Here is a 21,007-nt window from a genome sequence, read left to right as displayed (position 1 = left end):
TTCTTACACCTGGGGGAACAGCGGCCTCACACACGTGATTCGTTGCAACGCTGCCAGACAGAGGCTGTCAGTTGGGCAAAACTGTCATGCTGCACTCCGACGCTTGCGGCTTCCAGAGAAAAGTCGCAAACTTTGGATTGATGCCGTCTGTATCAACCAGGAGGATCTTTCGGAGCGAGGGCATCAAGTTCGCATGATGAAAGATGTCTACGACTTCGCATCGGGTGTCATGGTCATGCTCAACGATGTGGTGCCGGAATGCCGCCTTTTACTGGACGAATTGGCAGAAGCGAACAGTATTCTGGATGAACTAACAGAAGCCGGGGTTGAGCGTTACTATCGCGCACGTATGCAACCGCCCGTAAGGAACCGCCCCGGTGCAACTATCGTGAGGGAGCTGGAAACGTTGTTCGAAGACCCGTGGTTCAGAAGAACCTGGGTTCTCCAGGAAGTCCACGACAAAAACCTAGTAACAATAATGTATGGCTCCACCACGATAGGCGTTGATGCTCTAAAGATGCTGTACTTTGGCTACTCTGGCACTAGGGTGACACGTACTGCTTGGCCCCTCCCCTTGAGACTTATGACCGAGGATTTGGACGAGTACACTACATCGCAGTTCAATTTGTGGAACCGACTTTTCCGAAGTAGAACATGTCTAGCCACCGACCCTAGGGACAAGGTGTTTGCTTTGACATCCCTAGTCGAGCTCGGGCAAGAGCAATTGAACCACCTAATCGACTATGCGCAAAGTGTTGAAACTTGCTTCAAACGAGCTGCGATATTTCTTCTACCAGTTTTGGGTCTTCGCATACTCGCCGCCACTCGTCACCCACATGAGTTGGAAATGGCTTCTTGGATACCCGACTGGTCCCAAACTCTTCCTCTTCGATATACCCCATTCTATTTCGAAGCCTGGGATGGGGACCTGGACGAAGGTGTATACTCATCCATCAATATTGAGAATCAAAAGCGCGCCCTGCTGTCGCACTCGTACGACGAATCTCACATCAGCCCTGCACTACACGTTGTTGGATGTCAATATGCGCGGATTGTCGAGTGTAGTCAAGTCTTACAGTTCGTTGATGATGACGACGTGGCGAGGCAAATGCTTCAAGTGTACAACCATATCAACAATCTTAGGTTATGCTTGAACAAGGAAAGCAAATCCGATAATACGGAAACACCTAAGCACTTCAGTGGGGAGATTCTCGATGGTAAGATCTATGAACGCATGATAAATACTCAGCATTGACTCATCATAGCAATGTCTCTCATGGATGGCGTGTATCTCGATAATAATTTACGTCGCTGTGATGGTTTATATCCTCATTCCGTAAGTCAGTTCCTTCCCCGCCACAGCAGATCTTTAACAGGTCCCCAGAAAGATAAGCCGATGATCAATGTTCACGAGGAATGTTCGGACTTATATGAATCTCTCCAGGCTTGCAGCATTGCTTTGATGCAGGACGGTGGGCTTGCAATCGTACCCGGGGCCGCACAAGATGGCGATGTAGTCTGCATACTTGAAGGTGCCATTGCACCTTGTCTTCTTAGACAGCGTCGAGATGAATGCTGGCTCCTTGTCAGCGGTGACTGCCACATATTTGGGGATGATCCACATACGATAACTGCGTCGTATGCGTACATCGACTCGCACCAAAGCCAAGCGGAAACATTCGTCTTGAAATAATGGAGGTCTCGGTTGAGCAGTATAGCTGTCTTTCGCACGGGAGGTGTTGAGCACAACACAGTCATGATACTTCAAGCTAGTTTAAGCGCACCACCAACCCACGTCAACCCTATCCCTCCTCATAACCGAGCGACCCATTCGCACACATCCCCAGTCACCACCGCCATCCTTCTCTAATCAAAACCCACAGCCCTCAACCCCCTCTCTACACCCCCTCATACCCTGCTCAACCACACTACTCTCCACAACACCATTCTGCCAACAGAACCCTACACTTACCCCCCCATCCGCCCCGGTAACAACACTCGTCGTAACCGCAGCGCCAAACGCAACAGCACTGCGACTAAACACCATCCTACCAATGCGCCAATGTGCGGCGTCATCGCCGCCACACGGAAGTTGTTCAGCAGGTCGATCTTGAAAGCGACCCAAATTCGATATCTCAAACGCAGCATCGCGGGTCGTGCCGAGCAGCGATGTAAACACCGCGGCAACATCAGGGATGAGTTTGAAAGGCGCGATGGACGTGTATGGCTCACCGGTTGGCGAGGCGTTGGCGAGATACCTTTTGATCTCATTCGCCACATGACGTGCAGCGGGCATACCGCTCATCATGCCTTTTCCATCACCACCGCCTTCTTCGCACTGCTCACGTCTCACCTGTACTTTCATCGCATCAATAAAACTTCCCATCGCCCCATCCGCCTCCGTCACAGGTAAATCCAGCCACGGCCGTAGATTAATCGGCACAATACCCGTCAGCGCTTCCACGGTATCTGGCAAAGCAGAGAAGAGAGCGCCTGCTAACACGGCAGTGAGACCGGATGTCACCGAAACGCCGTTGTCTTTGCATGTCTTCGCGAAGGCTGCGGTGGTTGCGGGGGAGAAGAAGAGTGTTTTGTAATGCGTCTTCAGGGGCGTGTGAATGGGGGTTCCGAACCATTCTTTCGACTCCGAGGCGCTGTTTGCGCGGTGGGAGCGGGGATGGGGGTTTATTGGGAGGGGGTGGAGGTGCTCTAGGGGTGAGAGAAGGTGGATGTTCGGGTCGACGGGTATGTGTGTGTTACTGTGGGTATCGAGAGAGGGGAGGGTAATAGCGGTGTTCAGGCCTTGAACGAATGCCGTGTGGAAAATTGACCCTGTCGCGCCGTCGCCGAGACTATGGTGAAATATGAACGATGCAGTGAAACTCAGTTCAGTCCCAGCATCTCGAAGTATAATCAAGCGCCAGAAGGGTACATTACCATAACCGGATCCAAAGCCAACATTATGCTGCCCCTCAAGCATCGCATCCAGCTCCCCATCTTCTTCCTGTTCCCCTCGCATAGTACACCCCGTTCGCGTCTTCCAGACCACGCACTTCTCCAGATCGATTACTTCCAATCTAGCAAAGTACGCCTCCGGCGTCGCTTCGTTTATGGGAATGGCGGATAGGATAGCATGCTTTCTCGTAACATCTGCCAATGCCGCATATACCACGCTTTGTAGATCGGGTGGTTGGGTACTACTGGAGTAACTGGATAGGGTGTAGTGGGCGGACATGCCGACATTCTTGAAGAAGCCGAGGGCGTGGGATACTGCGGAGAGTTGTTCGGATTTGCCTGTGGGGTAGTGAGTTGGTGTGAAGGGTATGGGTGACAGGTTGGAGTTTGCGTACCTAGTGGTCGCAGCATGGAAAGCTGGTGCGTTTTGGACTTTTGGTCTGGTATGTTACGCGTCATCTTGCAGATAGTTGCTGTGGTCGTGTGGAGAATATGATGCGTTCGACGAGTAGAGAAGTTCACGATAGAGCTTCCAATGCATTTTGGAATGAGGTAATATCTATCTGATAACTCGGGTGGTATACGCAAGTAGTCTAGGCTGTCGGAACGGATACAACGAATAACGCGGCATAGCCGAGCAATACCAAGCCTACCAGCTGTTGCACTGACGTCGTGGATACTTCGAGTCTAGTCTTTGTGTTCTTGGCTATATGAGCAAATTTCTTAACAGCCATCGATCCTTCGCTGGTCACTGTAGCGCTTTGAGGTTGGTGGATGATGACATGTCCGAGGCTAAACTGTATAAGCCACAAGTGCGAAGTCGCTGCGTTTCTCAAGAAAGACGTCAAGGCATTGGCGAATAAGCTGACAGCAGATTACGGGTATTCGCGATAGTGATCATGCTATCAAGGACCATGCTATCAAGGACACAATTTCGAAAGGAGTAGGGTTAGTATGTTGATGGTCCGGTCAATGTGCCAGCAATGAGGGCCATGATGAATTAGCCGTTGAGCATATGGAGAGACGCGAATCGGATCGCGAGCAATAAACATCATGAAAGTACGTGTCAAGAACGACATCTCGAATGACACGGGAGCGTAGATCAAGATTCTCAGCCCCAACACCAACACGACGACGGCAAGCGCAGCGTATCATACTGTGCTCCCATCATCACCCAATGGCAGCATTATCCTCCCTAGCCAAGCTCTCTTCGCCGCAATCGCAGCCCCCACAACCGGCACCTTCGGATTCTCAACAGCATCAAACAAGTGCGTGCCTCCAGGCCAGACATGCAGCTCACACGAGGAACCACACCGCCACATATTCATAGCATACATGACTGCAGGATCGCGGAAGACCTCGCATTCAGCCGCATCGATGTAAGTCTGAGGTAAGTTGGACAGGTCGGTAGCGCGGGATGGGGCCTGATATGCGGTGACTGTGTTGGTACCACGCTGACCGGCAAGGGCGTGGTTCCAGGCCGCGCGGTTCGTGGCGCCGTTCCAGGGCACACCGTACTCGAACTGGTGGTCTGAGACGCTGTCGCAGCGGTCGTCGAGCATGGGCGACAATAGCATTTGCGCTTTGATCGGCACGGTTGGGGTTGCTTTGTCGCGTGCCATGAGACAGGTTGCTGCAGCGAGGGGCGCACCGCCCGAGGACCCGCAGATCACGATCGCGGCTGGATCGATGCCTAGGCGCGCGGCGTTTGTCGAGAGCCAGACCAGCCCATCATAGCAGTCTTCGGCGCCGCCTGGTGCAGGTGTCTCGGGTGCGAGTCGGTATTCGATCGAAGCGATGACGCATGGGATGTCTTGGACGAGATCGACTAGTTGCGCAACAGCGCTGAAGCGATCGCCTGAGATCATGCCGCCACCGTGTATGTAATACAGGACTGGTAAGGCATTGGGCGAGGCCTTTGGGGCGAAGACTGACAAGGCGATGCTGTGGCCGCACGAGCCGGGTACGGCATGCTCCGTATGCGTCAGATGCGGGTTCGCGGCGAGGATTGGTTCGGGACTGCCACCAACATCGAAGCCGCGGAGGAAGGCTACATCCAACTCTTCCGGTAAAAGGGCAGAGTCGATCAAAGGTGCTAGACCAGGATCGATGGGCGGTCTTGGGTCGGTGATGCGCGGATCCAGCTGCGCAGCCTGTGAATACGGGTATGGGTATGGTGTTGAATCGTGTGTCATGTTGGCCGGTGAGAACGCGATAGCGAGCCGCGACGCATCATGGCCTCGCATGTGTACATGTACTGGACGTTTGCGGCGGGCGTAGAGGCGCCATGCTGACAGTAAGCGGGGATGCAGACACGACCCGCGAACCAGGGTGAGGTTGGTGAAGCCGTCTGCGAGCACGGACCCTGTCCAACGGCCCGCTCCACTGCAAGCGGTCTGAGGGCATATTACCCGCTGCTGTGGGCTTGGTTCCGACGCCGTCATCCCACGCACCAGGCCTTGAACACATCTCGCCCACGAGTGCGCAGCCGATTCTAGTCCTTACCACGAGGCACCCTGCCTGATCAGCCACCTAGCTGCACGAGATAAGCGCCTCCTCAAACAAGCGCATTCTGCCGTGAGCGCGTTTTCGAATGAGCGAATTTCGCATGAGCACGTTTCGGCTATCAGCTGCTCTTATTAGCAAGTCTAGCGACGCATCTTTTGCCGCTAGAAATGTCATGTAGAAGTCCGACACACGACTGAGCTCCTTCTTAACCTCGTAGGGAGATATACTCCGCAGCCAAGAGATGGACCCCGCCCACAGTAGTCCGGATCGCGAAAAGACGACGGAGAAGAGGCTATCAACTTGTATCGATGTATAGCCAGGAGCTTTGCGATCATGGCGGAGACATGGGCGGCATGTTGGGGGCACGGGTTGGTACGGTCTGAAGACTACGAAGAAGAGAATGCGCTTCTGGCTCAAACTAGAGCCTGGTCTCGCGTCGGGATGATCGTAAGACTGCTGTTGCTGTCAGCTTTGAGACTCCCACAATACGGCGATGCTTACTCGGTTCTCTTAGCCTTCAGATGTAGCTCGTATTGAGCCGTTCTCTTTCCACTTCTCCACCGGGAGGCGGTGGCTGGACAAAGCTATATCGCAACATCGCGTAAGCTAGGGATGGTTGGCGTTGACGCCGCTCTAATCCGCCTGAATTCAAGAATTTGCGATGGCGATTGTGATGTTTGCAATTGCGTGGAACCTTGCACTAAGATTGGCGGATGAGGAGCATCGTTGAGATGATGTTGAGAGCATTGGTAATGTTGGTGTCAGCGTGTTCCTAGACGGCAACACACGATTGGGCGACATGCTGCTCGTAGCTGGGTAGCATATATCGCATCGTCAACTGTTAGTTGTGATCAAAGCGTGAGTATAGGCTGTACTGAGCCTGCGTCCGCCTGGTGGCGGCGTGGATGCAGTAGAGGAGATGCTTGGCGATGAAGCACGACGCGACAGATGAGAGGGTTTCGCGCTCGGACTGCCGCTAGAGAACACGTGATGCTTGGCACCCCTCTCCAAACCTCACCGCGGCAGTTGTCGCCAACATGCCCTCACACACCAACCGACCTGCATCCTCGACCATCACGCGTCCTAGCCCCCATCCGGGTTATCGATCGCCGGATCGGGCTCGTCTTCAGTCAGAATGACTATACTCCAGCGACACAGCTTGGCCGAACCAAACATGCACACTAACCGTAAACCCTCCACCTCCACCTGGTCTCGTGAAGCCCAATTGCATCAATGGCAGGAGCATCTCATAATGCCAGCGCTGAGAATGATCGCCATGACTCGCACGATGCGCTGACTGTATGCTGCCTGGGAACAAGCGACCCGGTGAACGTCCGCTCGCCTCGAACAACCTCATATTACCTCAGCCGCCCCTGCAATGCCGGAGCTCGGACTGTATTTGCGTGCCGTTCCCGACACTACACTGTCATCGTGGCTTCCGTCAGCCTTCGTCTGGCCTGAAGGCTCGTGTGGCAATCCTGCATCTTACCTGCATACACAACACAACTCTGACCATTTCATTCTAGGGTCCTTATATGAGCGACTTCAGAACCTGAGGACAGGCTTTACTCACCTTCACAGACCACAAGTGTTTTGATGTCTCACTGACTATGGTGGACATGACCATACGCCTCAACGGCTTGACTGGCAACAGCCCCAACGGCCTTGGTATCTCGCTTCAAACCACAAACCCGCCAGTTGCTGGATCGTCTTCGGACGTAAGACTTACATCGACCAAGATCCTGGATATCATCTACGAACATGCTCTCAACAAGTTCGACGATTCCAAAGAACGCTTAGCGGCAGGAACGGCGAACTTCCTGGCCGTAATCGACCGATTCGTTCTGGCAGGTGAACGCGTTGAAGCATGTTTGCCGGCCTTTCCTTTCAAGTCGGCCAACAAGGTTTACAAAGTGCTTGGTTCGCTTCCAGACAAGGCTGAAGAGCTAGCGCTTCAACGCCTGAACCACATGTGCGCAAGGATCAAGGATGTCTACAAGCCTGGAGCAAGAGTGACCATCATATCCGATGGCATCACCTACAACGGTATGTGTATGTATGATCATTACGCAATTTCTCTACTAATGCATCAAACCAGACTTGTTATCAATCTCTGACCGCGAGACATGGATCTATGGCGAGGCTCTGCGGCAAATGGCAGCGGAGAAGAAGTTCACCCACGTTGCCTTCTCTCGCTTGAAGGACATACTAGACCTTCCACTCCCGGACAAGCTGCGAGAGATCACTTACGTTGCCAATTGCACCAACTTCCGTCGACTGCTTCTGAACAAGCATGGAAGGCCGGATATCGATATCGACAAAGAGATCAGGGAGAATGCGGATACGAGACTCACTTATCTCGGCTACCGCAAGTTTCTCGAGTCGGATTTGAAGCACATTTTCGCGCTTGGAGAAAATCGCGGCAGCAACCAATACAAGAGGGACGTCAAGTATCTAGCCAAGCAGATGCTTTTCAGAGGATACGTAAGTTCCGAGGCCCTCTCCCTACTGGCATAGCTATCGGACACTGACATCAAGTACAGGCTTACGCTGGAGCAGTCAAAGCAGCCTTCCCAAACCACCTGAGGTTGTCGATACACGAATCAATAGGCGACCACAAGATCTCGATAAGTCTCCTCAACACCAAAACGGGCTACACTACACCCTGGCACTGTAGCGTAGCCATGCTAGCCGACGGGGAATGGGTTAGCGCCCCCAAGGGCGAGTTCGAGAAGGACCAGCGGCTCGAGCTCATATACGAGAACGGGCGGCCAAGCTACTTCAAGGAGAGGAAACTGCAACGTGCCGATATGCCGTGGATCAACGAGGCGAATACCAGCTACCTGCAGGCTCGCAGTCTGTTTAACGGCACGAAGAGCGGATACTCATCCCCGAGCGCAATGTCGATGGCCAGTGGCGCCTCGACACCCCCTACCTCTTTCGCACAGTCACCACCGCGATCGCCACCACGTTCATCACCAAACATGAAGTCCTCGGATTCATCATATACGGACGCCACTGGAGGAGAGTCGGACTATGGCCGCCGCCTCATACCTCAAATTATGGACCAAGTCGCGAGAGATCACCCCAACCGTGTTGTCTTCTCGATCGCAAAGCCTTCTGGTGCAGGTCTAGCATACCGGGACATATCAGCGCGTGCGTTTGCGAAAGCCGTAGACAAGACAGCCTGGTGGCTCCATACACAGATCGGCGAGTCGACATCCGTGCGGCCAGTAGGCTATATCGGGCCACACGACCTCCGGCATGTCCTACTCACATATGCGTGTGTCAAGGTGGGCTACGCCGCCCTCAATCTTTCGCCCAAGAACAGTGTCGAAGGCGCCCTGGCTGTGCTCGAAGCAACCGACTGCGACATTTGGGCGAAAGCAGGCGAAGTGCCGACAGTACCTCTGGTAAAGGACTTTCTGGAGAGGCGTTCGATGAAGTTGTTGGAGCTACCACTCTTAGACAACCTCTTGGATGCGGAAGACACCAAGCCGTTTCCCTACACCAAAACCTTTGAAACTTCGGCTTCAGATCCCTTCTGCTATCTTCACACATCGGGCTCGACAGGTGTGCCGAAACCTATTCCATGGTCTCACAGCTTGATCGGAACGATGGATGCGATTCGCCTACTTCCACCTGTCGACGGCGACGAGGGGCTGGTACCATGGACTTCGGACTGGAAGGAAGGAGACCGGATCTACTCTTCCTTTCCCATGTGTCACGGTGCTGGCATCATCATGAACATTCTCATGCCCATATTCTTCGGTCTACAGGTTGTCATGGGGCCAACAAACGTAATACCCAACATGTCGCTGGTCGAGAACCTTGCCGATAGCGCGAAGATCGACATTTGGAGTATGGTACCATCACTTGTCGATGAGCTTGGAGACACACCTGATGTGTTGGCCAAGCTCGAGCGATCCAAGTTCATCTGCGCATCCGGTGGCCCGGTCAGCCCGATCAGTGCTGGCAAAGTCAACGATGTCATCAGAGTGCTCAATTTGACAGGAACGACGGAGGGTCTCTTCATCGGCAACCTCGTTGTTGACAGGGAGGATTGGTTCTGGTTCGCCTTCCATCCCTACTCCGGATTCGAGTTCAAGGAAGTAGAGCCTGGTGTCTATGAGCATTGGGTTCACCGCAACGAACATTCATCCTTGTTCCAAGGCATCTTCCACACATTCCCGGAGAAGACATCGATCAACTTCAAAGATCTTTACAAGCAACACCCCACCAAGCCCAACCTCTGGGCATTCACAGGGCGCAACGACGATCTCATTGTTCTGTCCAACGGATATAAGATCCTACCTTTGGAGTTCGAAGCACTAGTTGGCACCCACTCTGCGATCGATGGCTGCCTTGTTGTTGGTAGCCACAAGCGCCAGGCAGGCCTTCTCATTGAACTGAAGGATGCTTTGACCAAGAGCGACGAACTCATGGACAGCATATGGGCCAAGATCGAGACAAGCATGTCCTCAGCCCGACACACAGTCAACTTGACACGCGACCACGTCATCTTCGCGCAACCAGACAAACCCTTCGTTCGGACAGATAAAGGGACTGTCAAGAGGAAAGCAACAATGGCGCTTTATGACGACTATATCGAGCGGTTCTACAGTTTCCAGAATGAAGAGAGATCTTTCATTGTTGATAGTAGCTCCACATCAACGTTGCAGCAGTCAGTCCGAGAGATACTCGCATCCTCTCTGCCAGCCGCTTCCAACGCGACTCCAGATGATGACCTGTTCGCCCTCGGTCTGGATTCTTTGGGAGTGTCTGCAGCCGTTAGTGCCATCCGAACAGCTATCACAGGCCTGGACAAACTTGCGCCCCGCCATCTCTACGCCAATCCAACCCTAGCCAAGTTCACCGCCGCTCTCGAACCATTGATCGCTGGAGCGAAGAATGGTGCCAGATCAGGTGACGATCAAGAATCGAAACTGCAGCGCATGATCGCTCAGCGAAGAGCGTGGCAGTCCTTCCGGCTGAATCCCTTCGACTACGTCAATCCGAACCACTACATGGGCCTGGTGTTTTACTTTCCGCTACAGGCAGACACGTCATTCGAAGAGACGTTTGCGAACATGCAAGCCGGACTGAATAGGACTTTTGAACTCATACCAGCCCTCGGTGGAAAAATGATCCGCTCTTCGAAAGACGAGATTGCACATGCAAATGGCGATCTCACCGTTGCAGTGCCACCCTTTGGCCAACCGGCTCGCGACCGATTGGTGTACAAAGATCTATCTAATGTGTTGCCAACTTTCGAGACCCTACGGGAAGGCGGCTTCGTGCCATCAGCCTTCAAGGACGAGTTGGTTCTGCGACAAGATACCTTCCCACAACTACCCGCCGATATCCTTGTTGCGCAAGCCAACTTCATCAAAGGCGGTTGCATCCTCGCCATTGACCTCAACCACTGCTGCCTGGATGGTGTAGGTGCTATCATTGCTATCAAAGCGTGGGCCGAGAATTGCAGGTACCTGCAAGGGGACTCATCAGCAACATGTGCGTGGTATGATGCGGAGAGCTTCAATCACAGCCTTCCCGAAGTACTGCATGAGTTGGAAGGACATGCGCGCTCGGTAGATGAGATCGACCCTGATGTCTGGGGCTTACTTCCATTTGTTCCCACGGACGACGTCCTTGCGAAACATGCTGCCAGGCCAGCGGGACCTCTTGGCCGACCGCCACGCTACCCGCTGCACTCGATATGGCCTTTGCCGGCTGCAGAGAGAAAAATGGACACTACTCTCTTTTTGATCCCACCCGAGAAGGTCGAGTTACTCAAAGCGGACGTCACAAGTGATCCGGCTGCGAACGGTGTCAGTACGTCTATCAGCGATATGGTACAAGCCTTCTTCTGGCGCTCGGCATTGCGGGCTCGCTACGCTGTAGCCAAGGCCAATGGCCAACAGTTCAGCCCTGACGACTGCTCCATTCTCGAGTTGCCAACGGACGGACGACCCTACTTCTCCTCCCTCTTACCAGACTCATACATGGGCAGTCTACTCACGCTCAACCGGACAAGCATGCCAGTAGAAGAACTCTGCGCCTCCACAACGAGCATTGCAAGTATCGCGCAGATGCTGCGTGCTTCTGCAGCGCGCATGACGCCAGCACTGATCCACGATGCTTTTACCCTCCTGCAGTCACTGCCAGATCACAGCAGGTTCTCCACAGCCAACATGGGTCTTGACCACATGCATGCCATGATCTCCAACATGATACTTTTCCAGATGAACGAGATCAGCTTCGGTGATGTCTACTTCGCCAACCGAGGTTCGCCAGAGACGATGAGACCCCAGCTAGAGCGTGGAAGCGGGCGATTCAGGTTCTTAGTAGTGTTCCCACTGAAGGCAGATGGTGGCGTGGAGTTGGTATTGGGCACGTTCCCCGAGGAGCGGGATATGCTTGCACGTGATGAGGAGTTCACTAGATATGCGCAACTGGTTGATGTCGCTGCTTGTTGAGCTAGGTAAGGCTAGGCGCTTTGACGTGATTGCGGGGGGGTATGATAGCTACTGCGCGTATAATTTGACTCTTGACTCTTTTCGGACGTGTGCAGTATTACCTTGGAATGCACCATTAACGCGTGAAAGATGCAACCGCACTCACCGCCCAGCACCATAACAAGAACAGGCAGGTTCGTGAGACAACTCTCCACGGCCATGATGTAGCCCCCAAACGCATGTCAGCCGTGCATCTTGAGCCCCCACGCTTGCGCACCAGCAAGGTTCAGGGTTTCGGGCCATAACGATCGCAAATATGCTCTTCGCCCAGCCGCTTGTACCCCATGCATGTCATGCTCGTGTTATGCCGTCGACTCGGTGAGGGTGACAAGTCAGCTTAGCGCAAGAAAGCATGGCTTTCTAACCTGCATGGTTTTCACGACTATCGGCCGCTGAGCTTTGAGTGTAGTCAGCCGCAAAGTCGTATCTACACGGTCAATTTTACTCCCGTCGATACACTCACCCGACTCTTCGAAGTCCGCAGCTCTGCGACATGCATTCTTCGCGCGCGTCGATCGAAGAACCTCTTCTCTCTCCATTCTCTTCGGCATCCACATTTGCCGAGCCTACGAAATCCAGCATCGACGACACCCACCATACCCACCATGAAGACCAACCAGCCAATCATGACCCCCCCTGCACCACAGTTCAACCAGGCGTCCTCGCCATCGAAGCCACAACCCGCGCCTGGACAAAGCACTCCCTCACAACAGCCTACACAATGATCTACCTCATCTACTTCGTCGAAACGCTACTCGCCGGTACAACAGCAGCGCTCGTACCATACGTCACATCCGCTTTCTCCATGCACTCGCTCACGCCCACCGTCAGCATACTGAGTAACGTCATCGGCGGCGTGACGAACCTGACGATCGCCAAAATCATCGATGTCTTTGGGCGACCGCATGGCTTCATTCTTTGCGTGATTCTCGGTACGATGGGCTTGCTTTTGATGACGGCATGCGAGGGCGTGGGAATGTATGCTGCGGCTATGATATTTCATACTGTGGGGAATAATGGCGTGCAGTATATACTGGCCGTATTCATCGCTGATACGACGAAGCTGGAGAACAGGGCGCTGATGCAGGCGCTCATGAACTCCACTGGCCTCATCACGGGTTGGGTAGCTGGGCCGTTGGCGCAAGGGTATCTGAACGGCCTGGGGTGGAGGTGGGCGTTTGGCATGTTCGGTGCATTTGTTCCGCTTGTTACGCTGCCGCTGTTTGGGCTGTTGGTGTGGAATTATCGGAAGGCGAAACGCATGGAACTTGTGCGCGAGCGCAGCAGCAGTCGTAATGTTGCCCAGTCGGTGGTGCACTACAGCCGAGAGTTTGACGCAATCGGCTTGTGCTTGGTCTCGGTGGGCGTTACTCTCTTTCTGCTGCCGTTCAACCTTCACACGTTGGCGGGCAACGGTTGGGCATCGCCATTGGTAGTCGGCATGTTTGTCTTCGGCATCGGTCTTCTCATCACATTCGCATTCTGGGAGAGGAAGCGTGCGACAATACCTCTCCTTCCATACAGCTTACTCCTGGATCGAACAGTCTTCGGCGCATGTCTCCTATGCACATGTCTCTTCGGCAGCTATGCAGTTTGGAACAGCTACTTCAGCTCATACCTGCAAGTCGTACAAGGCCTCAGCGTGGAAGAAGCGAGCTACGTCGCGCAAGCCTATACCGTGGTCAGCGTGGTATTCGCGGTCTTGGCCGGCTACATCATTCATCGCACCGGCCGCTTCAAAACCGTATCGCTCGTCATTGGTATCCCGCTCAGTATGCTGGGTCAGGGTCTCATGACCTTCTTCCTTGTTCCGGGGAACACCGGCTACATCATCATGTGCTTCCTACTCATCTCCGTTTCACAAGGCGTCCTCGTTGTTACGGATGAGATCGCTATCCTAGCCGCAGGGTCACACGAGCATGTCGCCGCAATGCTTGCTCTCGTTAGCATCTTCGGCAACATCGGCGGGGCAATCGGTTTGACTATCGCCGCCTCGATCTGGTCGGACGTGCTTCCAAGTCGACTTCGGCAATACCTGTCCCCGGAGGAGTTGCCAGATCTACAAGAGATTTTTGGGGATCTGGCGAAGCAGCTGTCTTATCCGATCGGCTCGCCCACGCGCATCGCTATTCAGCATGCCTATGAAGACGCGATGTCTCGGCTTCTGCTCGTGAGTACGGGTGTTTGGGTTCTCGGTGCTGTTGGAGTGTTGATGTGGCGGAACATCAATGTGAAGCAAGTTCAACAGAGCAAGGGCCATGTTTGGTAATGCGGACGGTGGGTGGAGCGGGAAAGACGTGTGAGAGATGATTATAGATAAACATGAAGCACGATATCAGATTCACGTTAGCTGGTTTGGGAACTGACGGCGTGTGCGCGTGAAGACCGGAGCAACAAAGACCGTTAGTCTGACATTCGGGAATAGATGCCCCGTGGTAGGGCGTTTCGGGGCGTAGAAAACGCGGAGCTTTGAGCACCTGCTTCGCAGCCCTCCGCAGCACAACGCTTCACGAAGGTTTGCGGTTGTTGATTGGGATCGCGCTTCACCTGAAGGCGACATATACCTCTCTCTAACTTCCGAAGTAGGCCACGCCTGATATTCAAAAGGAAGAAGCCATGCAACACGCCCGACAACCCCTGCAGCCGGCGCCCGACGCACAAAACTTCCAGACACTCTATTGCACCGAAGTTCAGTCCTCCTCACTTCGAAGCGAAGACCGTACTTGCTCGCTTTGCGTCACGCGATATGGCGACCCTAGTCCTGACGAGCAAGGAACACCTGAACGTCCTGTTCAAATTCATTTCGGCGACTGTCACCACGTCTTCGGTCATCGTTGCTTGCGCACATTGTTCGAAGGTCGCAATGCGTGGAGCAACAAGTGTCCACTCTGCCGTACCCATTGGTTCAACACCATCCGAGATATCCCGGCGAGTGTTCTTCTGGAGATCATTCTTGCGATGCAGGAGCCAACTAGGGAGAACACCGAAGCAGCTTGGCCGACCAGACCATTTGAGGATCCGTATAGCTTCGTCGAAGATACCCTTTCCGCAGAGATACCCGAAATCAGCCGTATCGCAGCTTCCGGGACTGTTCGTACGGATCGTGTTCATTTCACTTATCATCCAAGGGAGCAAGTACCATCTCCATGGTCAGAGCGTCGTCGAAGGTTGGGCACGGCGGTGGTAGATACGATTGCGCGACTGCGCGGCAGAAGAGACGGAGACGGCCGTAGCACCCGAGCGGTTACACCGCAAGTTGCAAGACCCGAGGGCACTGAAGGACACGTAAGGCTTGCAGGGTCTCTAAGACCAGTGAGAGTCGAAAGAGCAGGAAGACTGGCAAGGATGCTGGGATCTCCAAGACAGACAACAACAATTGGACCTGGCAGCCTTGCTGTGGAGGCTAACGACACACATGTTCGGGTGGCAAGTGCTCGGTCTGGCAGCTATAGTAGTTCGAGCAGCTCTAGTTCCCCTACTACATCTCACAGCGAGGACCATGTCTTTTTGGGTGGTTTGCGGCGGAGTAGACGACGTATTGGAACCCGGGGGACTGTTAGGGACTTGTGGACGGTCGTCCAATTGCTCGAGCAGGCCGATCGCATGGCCGTCACTACTTGTGAGCGTTGCGGACGGGCTAGATCCAATAATGTGAGACCGGGCTGTTGCCGGCGGTAAAGTCGTGTAGTCATACTGAATGGAGTCATTTGAAGCACGCATTTGTGAATGTCTCGCGATGAACATGTGAAATGTGTGATGCCAGTCCGATAGCTTCAAGCACAGCAGCGACTTCAGAGGCGCGACGTGAAGCCCAGAACGATGTATAACTTCTCTTCGCATGGACATTGTCTTGCTCTTCCTTACCGTTACTTACCGGCGTGCGCACTTGTAAAAACGCTTATCAAACCCAACATGCCCAGTCGCCGAGCTGAACGACGCATTCGCGAGTACTTATCGCATCTAATACCTGTGCCACTATATGATGTACCAGAACGCGATCGAATTTGTACATTGTGCTACGAGGCCTTTCCCCCGCTGGAGGAAGGCGGCGACTACCCCGTACGCGTACGCTCCACCCACGCCGAATCGACTTGCCGGCATGTGTTCGGCAGAATGTGTATCGAAGAGCATCTGAGCAGCGGTAGAGGATATAGTACGAGGTGTCCAATGTGTCGCGAGAGCTGGTTTGGCGATGCTGAAGCCGACGAAGAGCCAGAGGAGTCTGCGGTAGCGAGAGCGCATAGACAGAGGAGTCGCTTTCGTGCGCCTGGGGCGACACCGGAGGACCGGCGAATGGAGCTTGTCTTTGGGTTGGAAAATACGAGTGAGCAGGATCGTCAGCGGTTCTTCGCATCCGTGGGTCAACATCTACCTGCAATGCCTCAAGCAGCTCTCGAACAGACCATTCAGGCGATTGCTGACGACGAGAGAAGATTGTACCTAGCCCACCGCGCAGCGCACACGGGTGCTGACATGTCGCAAGGCGTGCGTCGTGGCAGCGCAGAAGAAGAGGACGAGGAGATGGATCGGCGATTAATGCAGGCGGAACTGCGACAAGCCAGGCAGGCGGTTGATGCGGGCCTACAACTCGCCGCGGCGGTCAGGGCGAACAGGGTATCACGTGAGGACCTTGAGCGCTCGTCGCAACGAATGTCCCAGCAGGGACGAGGTACCGCGCCAACATCGCGACACAGCGGCGCATCGCCTAGGCGCGATGATAGCGCGACTCTACCGAGTGCGGGCCGCATGATGCGAACGATGGGATTCTTGCAGCAGCTTCATCAAACGGAAGAGGTGATGACCGATAGTTCAGACATAGCGGAGAGGATGGATGATGTTGAGCGAGCTGTGGACGCTTTGTGGAGGGGTGTTGACGACGATAGGCGGCGGCGAGAGAACATACGGTTCGTGCGTCGTGACTCTTCAGCGCCTTCGGATCTGTAGGGGTACCGTGTTTTAGGTAGATGAATGCATGCATCTACGACGTTTCGCTGGCATGGTGTGAAGATGGAGTGAGTGTGTCTGGGCGGCGATGCGTTCGGGATCCGCCCGGAGATTGTGATTATCTCCGGTGTCGCGCTAGTCGCGTCTGATTCTGCACCCACCAATTGCGCCAACGGGACCACCGTCAACGCGTTCAGAAGCGCGCAAGCTCTGCAACATCGCCCGTACCAGCAGACATTAATACTACAATTGATTTTCTGGGTCGATATGTCGCGCAAGCAAGCTAATGAAGATTTCAAAGGCGCCACAGATCACTTCCTGGCGTGGTTCAAGGCTGGTGGTGGTGTCTTCCGCGAGGACCTGCTCGAAATCCAAGACCTGAGAGACAAAGACGCCGGCCGAGGAATTAGTACGCCTTTCGGACAAGCGAAACATGGCATTATGGGTACTAATACTGTACAGTCGCGAAGCAAGATATACCACAGGATACGACGCTCTTCACTATTCCCAGAGACCTGATCATTAGCGTGGAGACTTCGGAGCTTCCCAGTAAACTGCCAGAAGTTTTTGACGCGTTTGTCGGTGGTGAAGGCGACGATGAGAAAGAACCACTCGACTCATGGACGTCTCTCATACTGGTCATGATGTACGAGCATCTACAGGGCGATGCATCACGCTGGAAGCCATATCTGGACGTACTACCACGGACGTTCGATACACCCATCTTCTGGTCCGAAGCAGAACTGAAGGAGCTTGAGGGAACTTGCCTTTCGGTCGACAAGATTGGAAAGCAGCAAAGTGATGATATGCTGCGATCGCACGTTGTTCCTGTTGTCGAGACAAACCCCAAGGTCTTCTATCCGGAAGGCGCGGCAGAGCTGACAAGCCATGAACTCCTTGATCTTGCGCATCGTATGGGTAGCACGATCATGTCTTACGCTTTCGACCTGGATAACAAAGACGAAGAGTCCGACAACGAAGAAGACGGATGGGTTGAAGATCGCGACGGCACCACACCTCTTGGAATGGTACCGATGGCAGACATACTAAATGCGAATGCCGATTTCAACGTGAGTCGCATGCCAGCGCAGACGCATACTTCAGTGAGCTAACAGACCCCGACAGGCACATGTCAACCATGGCGACAGTCTTGAAGTTACGTCGCTTCGATCAACTCTGCCAGCTGGGTCGGAGGTCCTCAACTACTACGGCCCATTACCAACGTCCGAGCTACTACGCCGCTATGGCTACGTAACGCCTGAACATGCCCGATACGATGTAGCAGAGCTGCCCTGGAGCCTTGTCCGCGCAGCGCTTATTGAGCAGGTCCCAGTGTCGGAAGAGATCGTTAGCAAGGTTGAGGTAGGATAATAGCTGTCACACTCCCGACGGGCGCATGAGCTAACAGTATCCCAGGCAAAGCTTGAAGAGGACGAAGAGTTCGAAGAGTACTTCATCATCGAGCGCGACTCCGGCGATCCAGATTCGGAAGGGCAGCTCACGTATTCGGCTCAGCTGCGCGAAGCCTCTCCTGAGCTGGAAGAGCAAGTAAAGGCTGTGTTCAAGGGCATCAAGAAGCAAAAGCCAGAGCTCTTCCCGGAGAAGCGGAAGCGCCTTAACGACTATCATGTAATCGTATCAAATGCTCTGACTGCAAAGCTTAGGACGTATCCGACGACCATGGAAGAAGACGAGACGCTTCTCCGAAGTAACGATCTGGCTAAGCGCCATCGCATGGCGATCACAGTCAGGCTCGGTGAGAAGAGGCTGCTTCATGAAGCTTTGGCACTTCTGCAACGGGATGACGTGGATAACGTCGCAGCCCAGGTCGGGAAGAAGACGAAGCAGAAGGCGTGATGTATGCAGCAAGTCAGGAGAAGGCTGTACCCATGATGAATTCGCGCCATCTACAGAAACACGAATCAAACTTCCTATACTTCATCGCGTCCCGATCAATCTTGCGCTAAAGATCCCGTTGTCGCGTGCTATTGCCTCTCAGAACAAACATCCATTCACAGCGTCGCATGCCCTCCAAGGCGATCATCACTGGACTTTGGCTCTAGAGGACACTCGCTACGCGCGTATGCTGCGACCGCGGTATCACACCGAAAGCGCCCACTCGCGATACGCAATCTTCAATGGCAACTGTTGTCACCGCACTAGAGTGCCGCCACGTCGGGGTGTCCACGATGTCGACCACGCCAAGCGTCACATGGACAACGCGCGCATGGTACTCACGTTCGGGAATGACGACGTGTCAAAACCCTCGCTACCCACGAGGAACAAACGGACGCGAACGGATGTGATCTGTCAGAAGCTGGGCACTCTCAAGCGAGGTTCGCAAAGACGCAAGATATGGGAAATGCGCATTGCTATCATCTATGAACGCGAATGATTCACGATCACGTGTGTTGTCCTGGAGTCCTATATCCATCGATGCGTATGCAGTATCTCCCTCATTCTGATCAACGCAATGTCAACGGCTTCAAGCTCGCGCCGCACACCCTCGTCATTCGCATCAAGTCGTGCCAGTCTTGCGAGCGCACCATTCACCGCCGCAACCATCTCCGTCCGCCCGCCGTGCGGCGCGGGAAACCACTCGACTCTACACAACGGACAGGTATGGCTCCACGGGTGGCCGCCGCGAATATGTGTTTCGATACATCGCCGCCCAAAGATGTGCGCGCACGCGCCGCGGTTCTGCACCTGCACGGCGTACTCGCGCTCGTCCTCGTCCTCACGCGATACGGGTTGCGCGCAATCTGTAGGAGGCTCAGCAAAGGCTCGGTGGCATATGCAACACTCGCGGTCACTTAGAGCGTCGTTCGGAAGCGATGCGAGCGCAATAGGAACAATGTTAGAGGTAAGGAAATAAGCGATCTAGTAGTCTTAGATATGTTGTGGCATCGTTCGTGGGGTTGGAATAGTGCTATCGCAATGCGATCGCTACAGAACAGTGTTTGTAAAAACAACCTACTTGCGCTTTACGTTGCTATTGCTATGTGCTTAAATAGAAGAGTTCCTCGCTGTAAAGACATATATTTCAATCACGTCGCTTCACGAGACAGCATTCTCGCAACGCATCTTCTCTCGTAAGTTCCTACGTGTAGTAGCGCCTAGTTAAGAGAAACTTTAGAGAATAAATTAACACTTATTTAATAGTATTTTAATTAATAACTAATACTACACTATTACTAATATTCTTTTACTTATTTCTAGTGTAATATACACTATTTATCTATTTCTACTTATTACTTAAGTATACTAATATAGTACTTTAGCTATCTAACTATATTAAGTTTTAGAATATAAACTCTAAATTCTAAAAAATATAGTACGTGTACTCTAATACTAGACTTAATATTCTTCTATACTTAGACTAGAGAGATAAGCACCTAAGAATATAGAGTCTAGAAGAATATACTATCTAGAAGAATATAAAGTCTATAGAAATATAGAGTTCTTATAAGAATATAGAGTTTTTATAATATATAAACTATATACTAGATCTTAATTTTAGTATATAATTAGGTTAAAATATTTCTAATTAATTTCTATAATAAAGCGTAGTTTACTTAATATTACTCTATTATCTATATATAAGATAATATATAGGTATTAGAGAGTATAAAGATATATTACTATAAGAATGTAAGGTAATTAGTATAGGTAAGAAAGTATATAGGTAATAGTTTTAGTAAAAAAAAGTTCTATTATAAAGAGATTCTATTATCTAAAGTATTATATAAAAGTCTAATACTAAAAAGTATAAGTAAAAGATAAGATAGTAGATTATAAGATATTTCTAAAAAGCTCTTATTAAAAAACTTTCTTTTTCTAGATAATTCTTAAGTTATTAAAGATCTAATTTATATAAAAATACCTTATACACTAGTATAAACCTTCTCTTTCTAGTAGTATAGTTCTATTATACTATCTAGAACGTGTTAATTACTTATAGTATAAAGAAAAAATAAAGAAAAAGTATAGAAAAAAAAGTAAAAAGTAAAATAAATAATTAAGTAGAGATATTAGTAATACGCTACTATAGTGTAAGTAGTAGTTAGATTTTAGATAAAACT

At 52.3% G+C, this 21,007-nt stretch overlaps 4 protein-coding genes across 4 annotated transcripts; 3 read left to right on the top strand and 1 right to left on the bottom strand.

Moving 5' to 3' along the window:
* Positions 1-4,106: 4,106 nt before the first annotated feature.
* On the bottom strand, positions 4,107-5,150 carry J4E87_010032 (uncharacterized protein; the record flags this gene model as incomplete). The annotated part of the gene is made up of 1 exon (XM_049381606.1): positions 4,107-5,150. The coding sequence occupies one exon, from the start codon at positions 5,148-5,150 to the stop codon at positions 4,107-4,109; it is 1,044 nt and encodes a 347-aa protein (XP_049228602.1).
* A 1,923-nt stretch (positions 5,151-7,073) lies between these two features.
* Positions 7,074-11,942, top strand: J4E87_010031 (putative NRPS-like protein biosynthetic cluster; the record flags this gene model as incomplete). Its single annotated transcript, XM_049381605.1, has 3 exons — positions 7,074-7,509; positions 7,562-7,947; positions 8,007-11,942. 3 exons carry the CDS (start codon positions 7,074-7,076, stop codon positions 11,940-11,942), a joined length of 4,758 nt encoding a protein of 1,585 aa, XP_049228601.1.
* A 760-nt stretch (positions 11,943-12,702) lies between these two features.
* On the top strand, positions 12,703-14,250 carry J4E87_010030 (uncharacterized protein; the record flags this gene model as incomplete). Its single annotated transcript, XM_049381604.1, has 1 exon — positions 12,703-14,250. The coding sequence occupies one exon, from the start codon at positions 12,703-12,705 to the stop codon at positions 14,248-14,250; it is 1,548 nt and encodes a 515-aa protein (XP_049228600.1).
* Positions 14,251-17,192: 2,942 nt separating this feature from the next.
* On the top strand, positions 17,193-18,782 carry J4E87_010029 (uncharacterized protein; the record flags this gene model as incomplete). The annotated part of the gene is made up of 4 exons (XM_049381603.1): positions 17,193-17,334; positions 17,388-17,995; positions 18,051-18,287; positions 18,342-18,782. 4 exons carry the CDS (start codon positions 17,193-17,195, stop codon positions 18,780-18,782), a joined length of 1,428 nt encoding a protein of 475 aa, XP_049228599.1.
* Positions 18,783-21,007: the final 2,225 nt, after the last annotated feature.

This window comes from Alternaria ethzedia (assembly GCF_023757985.1).
Source record: "Alternaria ethzedia strain BMP 0044 chromosome Unknown scaffold_42, whole genome shotgun sequence".
Taxonomy (NCBI): domain Eukaryota; kingdom Fungi; phylum Ascomycota; class Dothideomycetes; order Pleosporales; family Pleosporaceae; genus Alternaria; species Alternaria ethzedia.
This window is presented reverse-complemented; position numbering and strand designations above follow the sequence as displayed.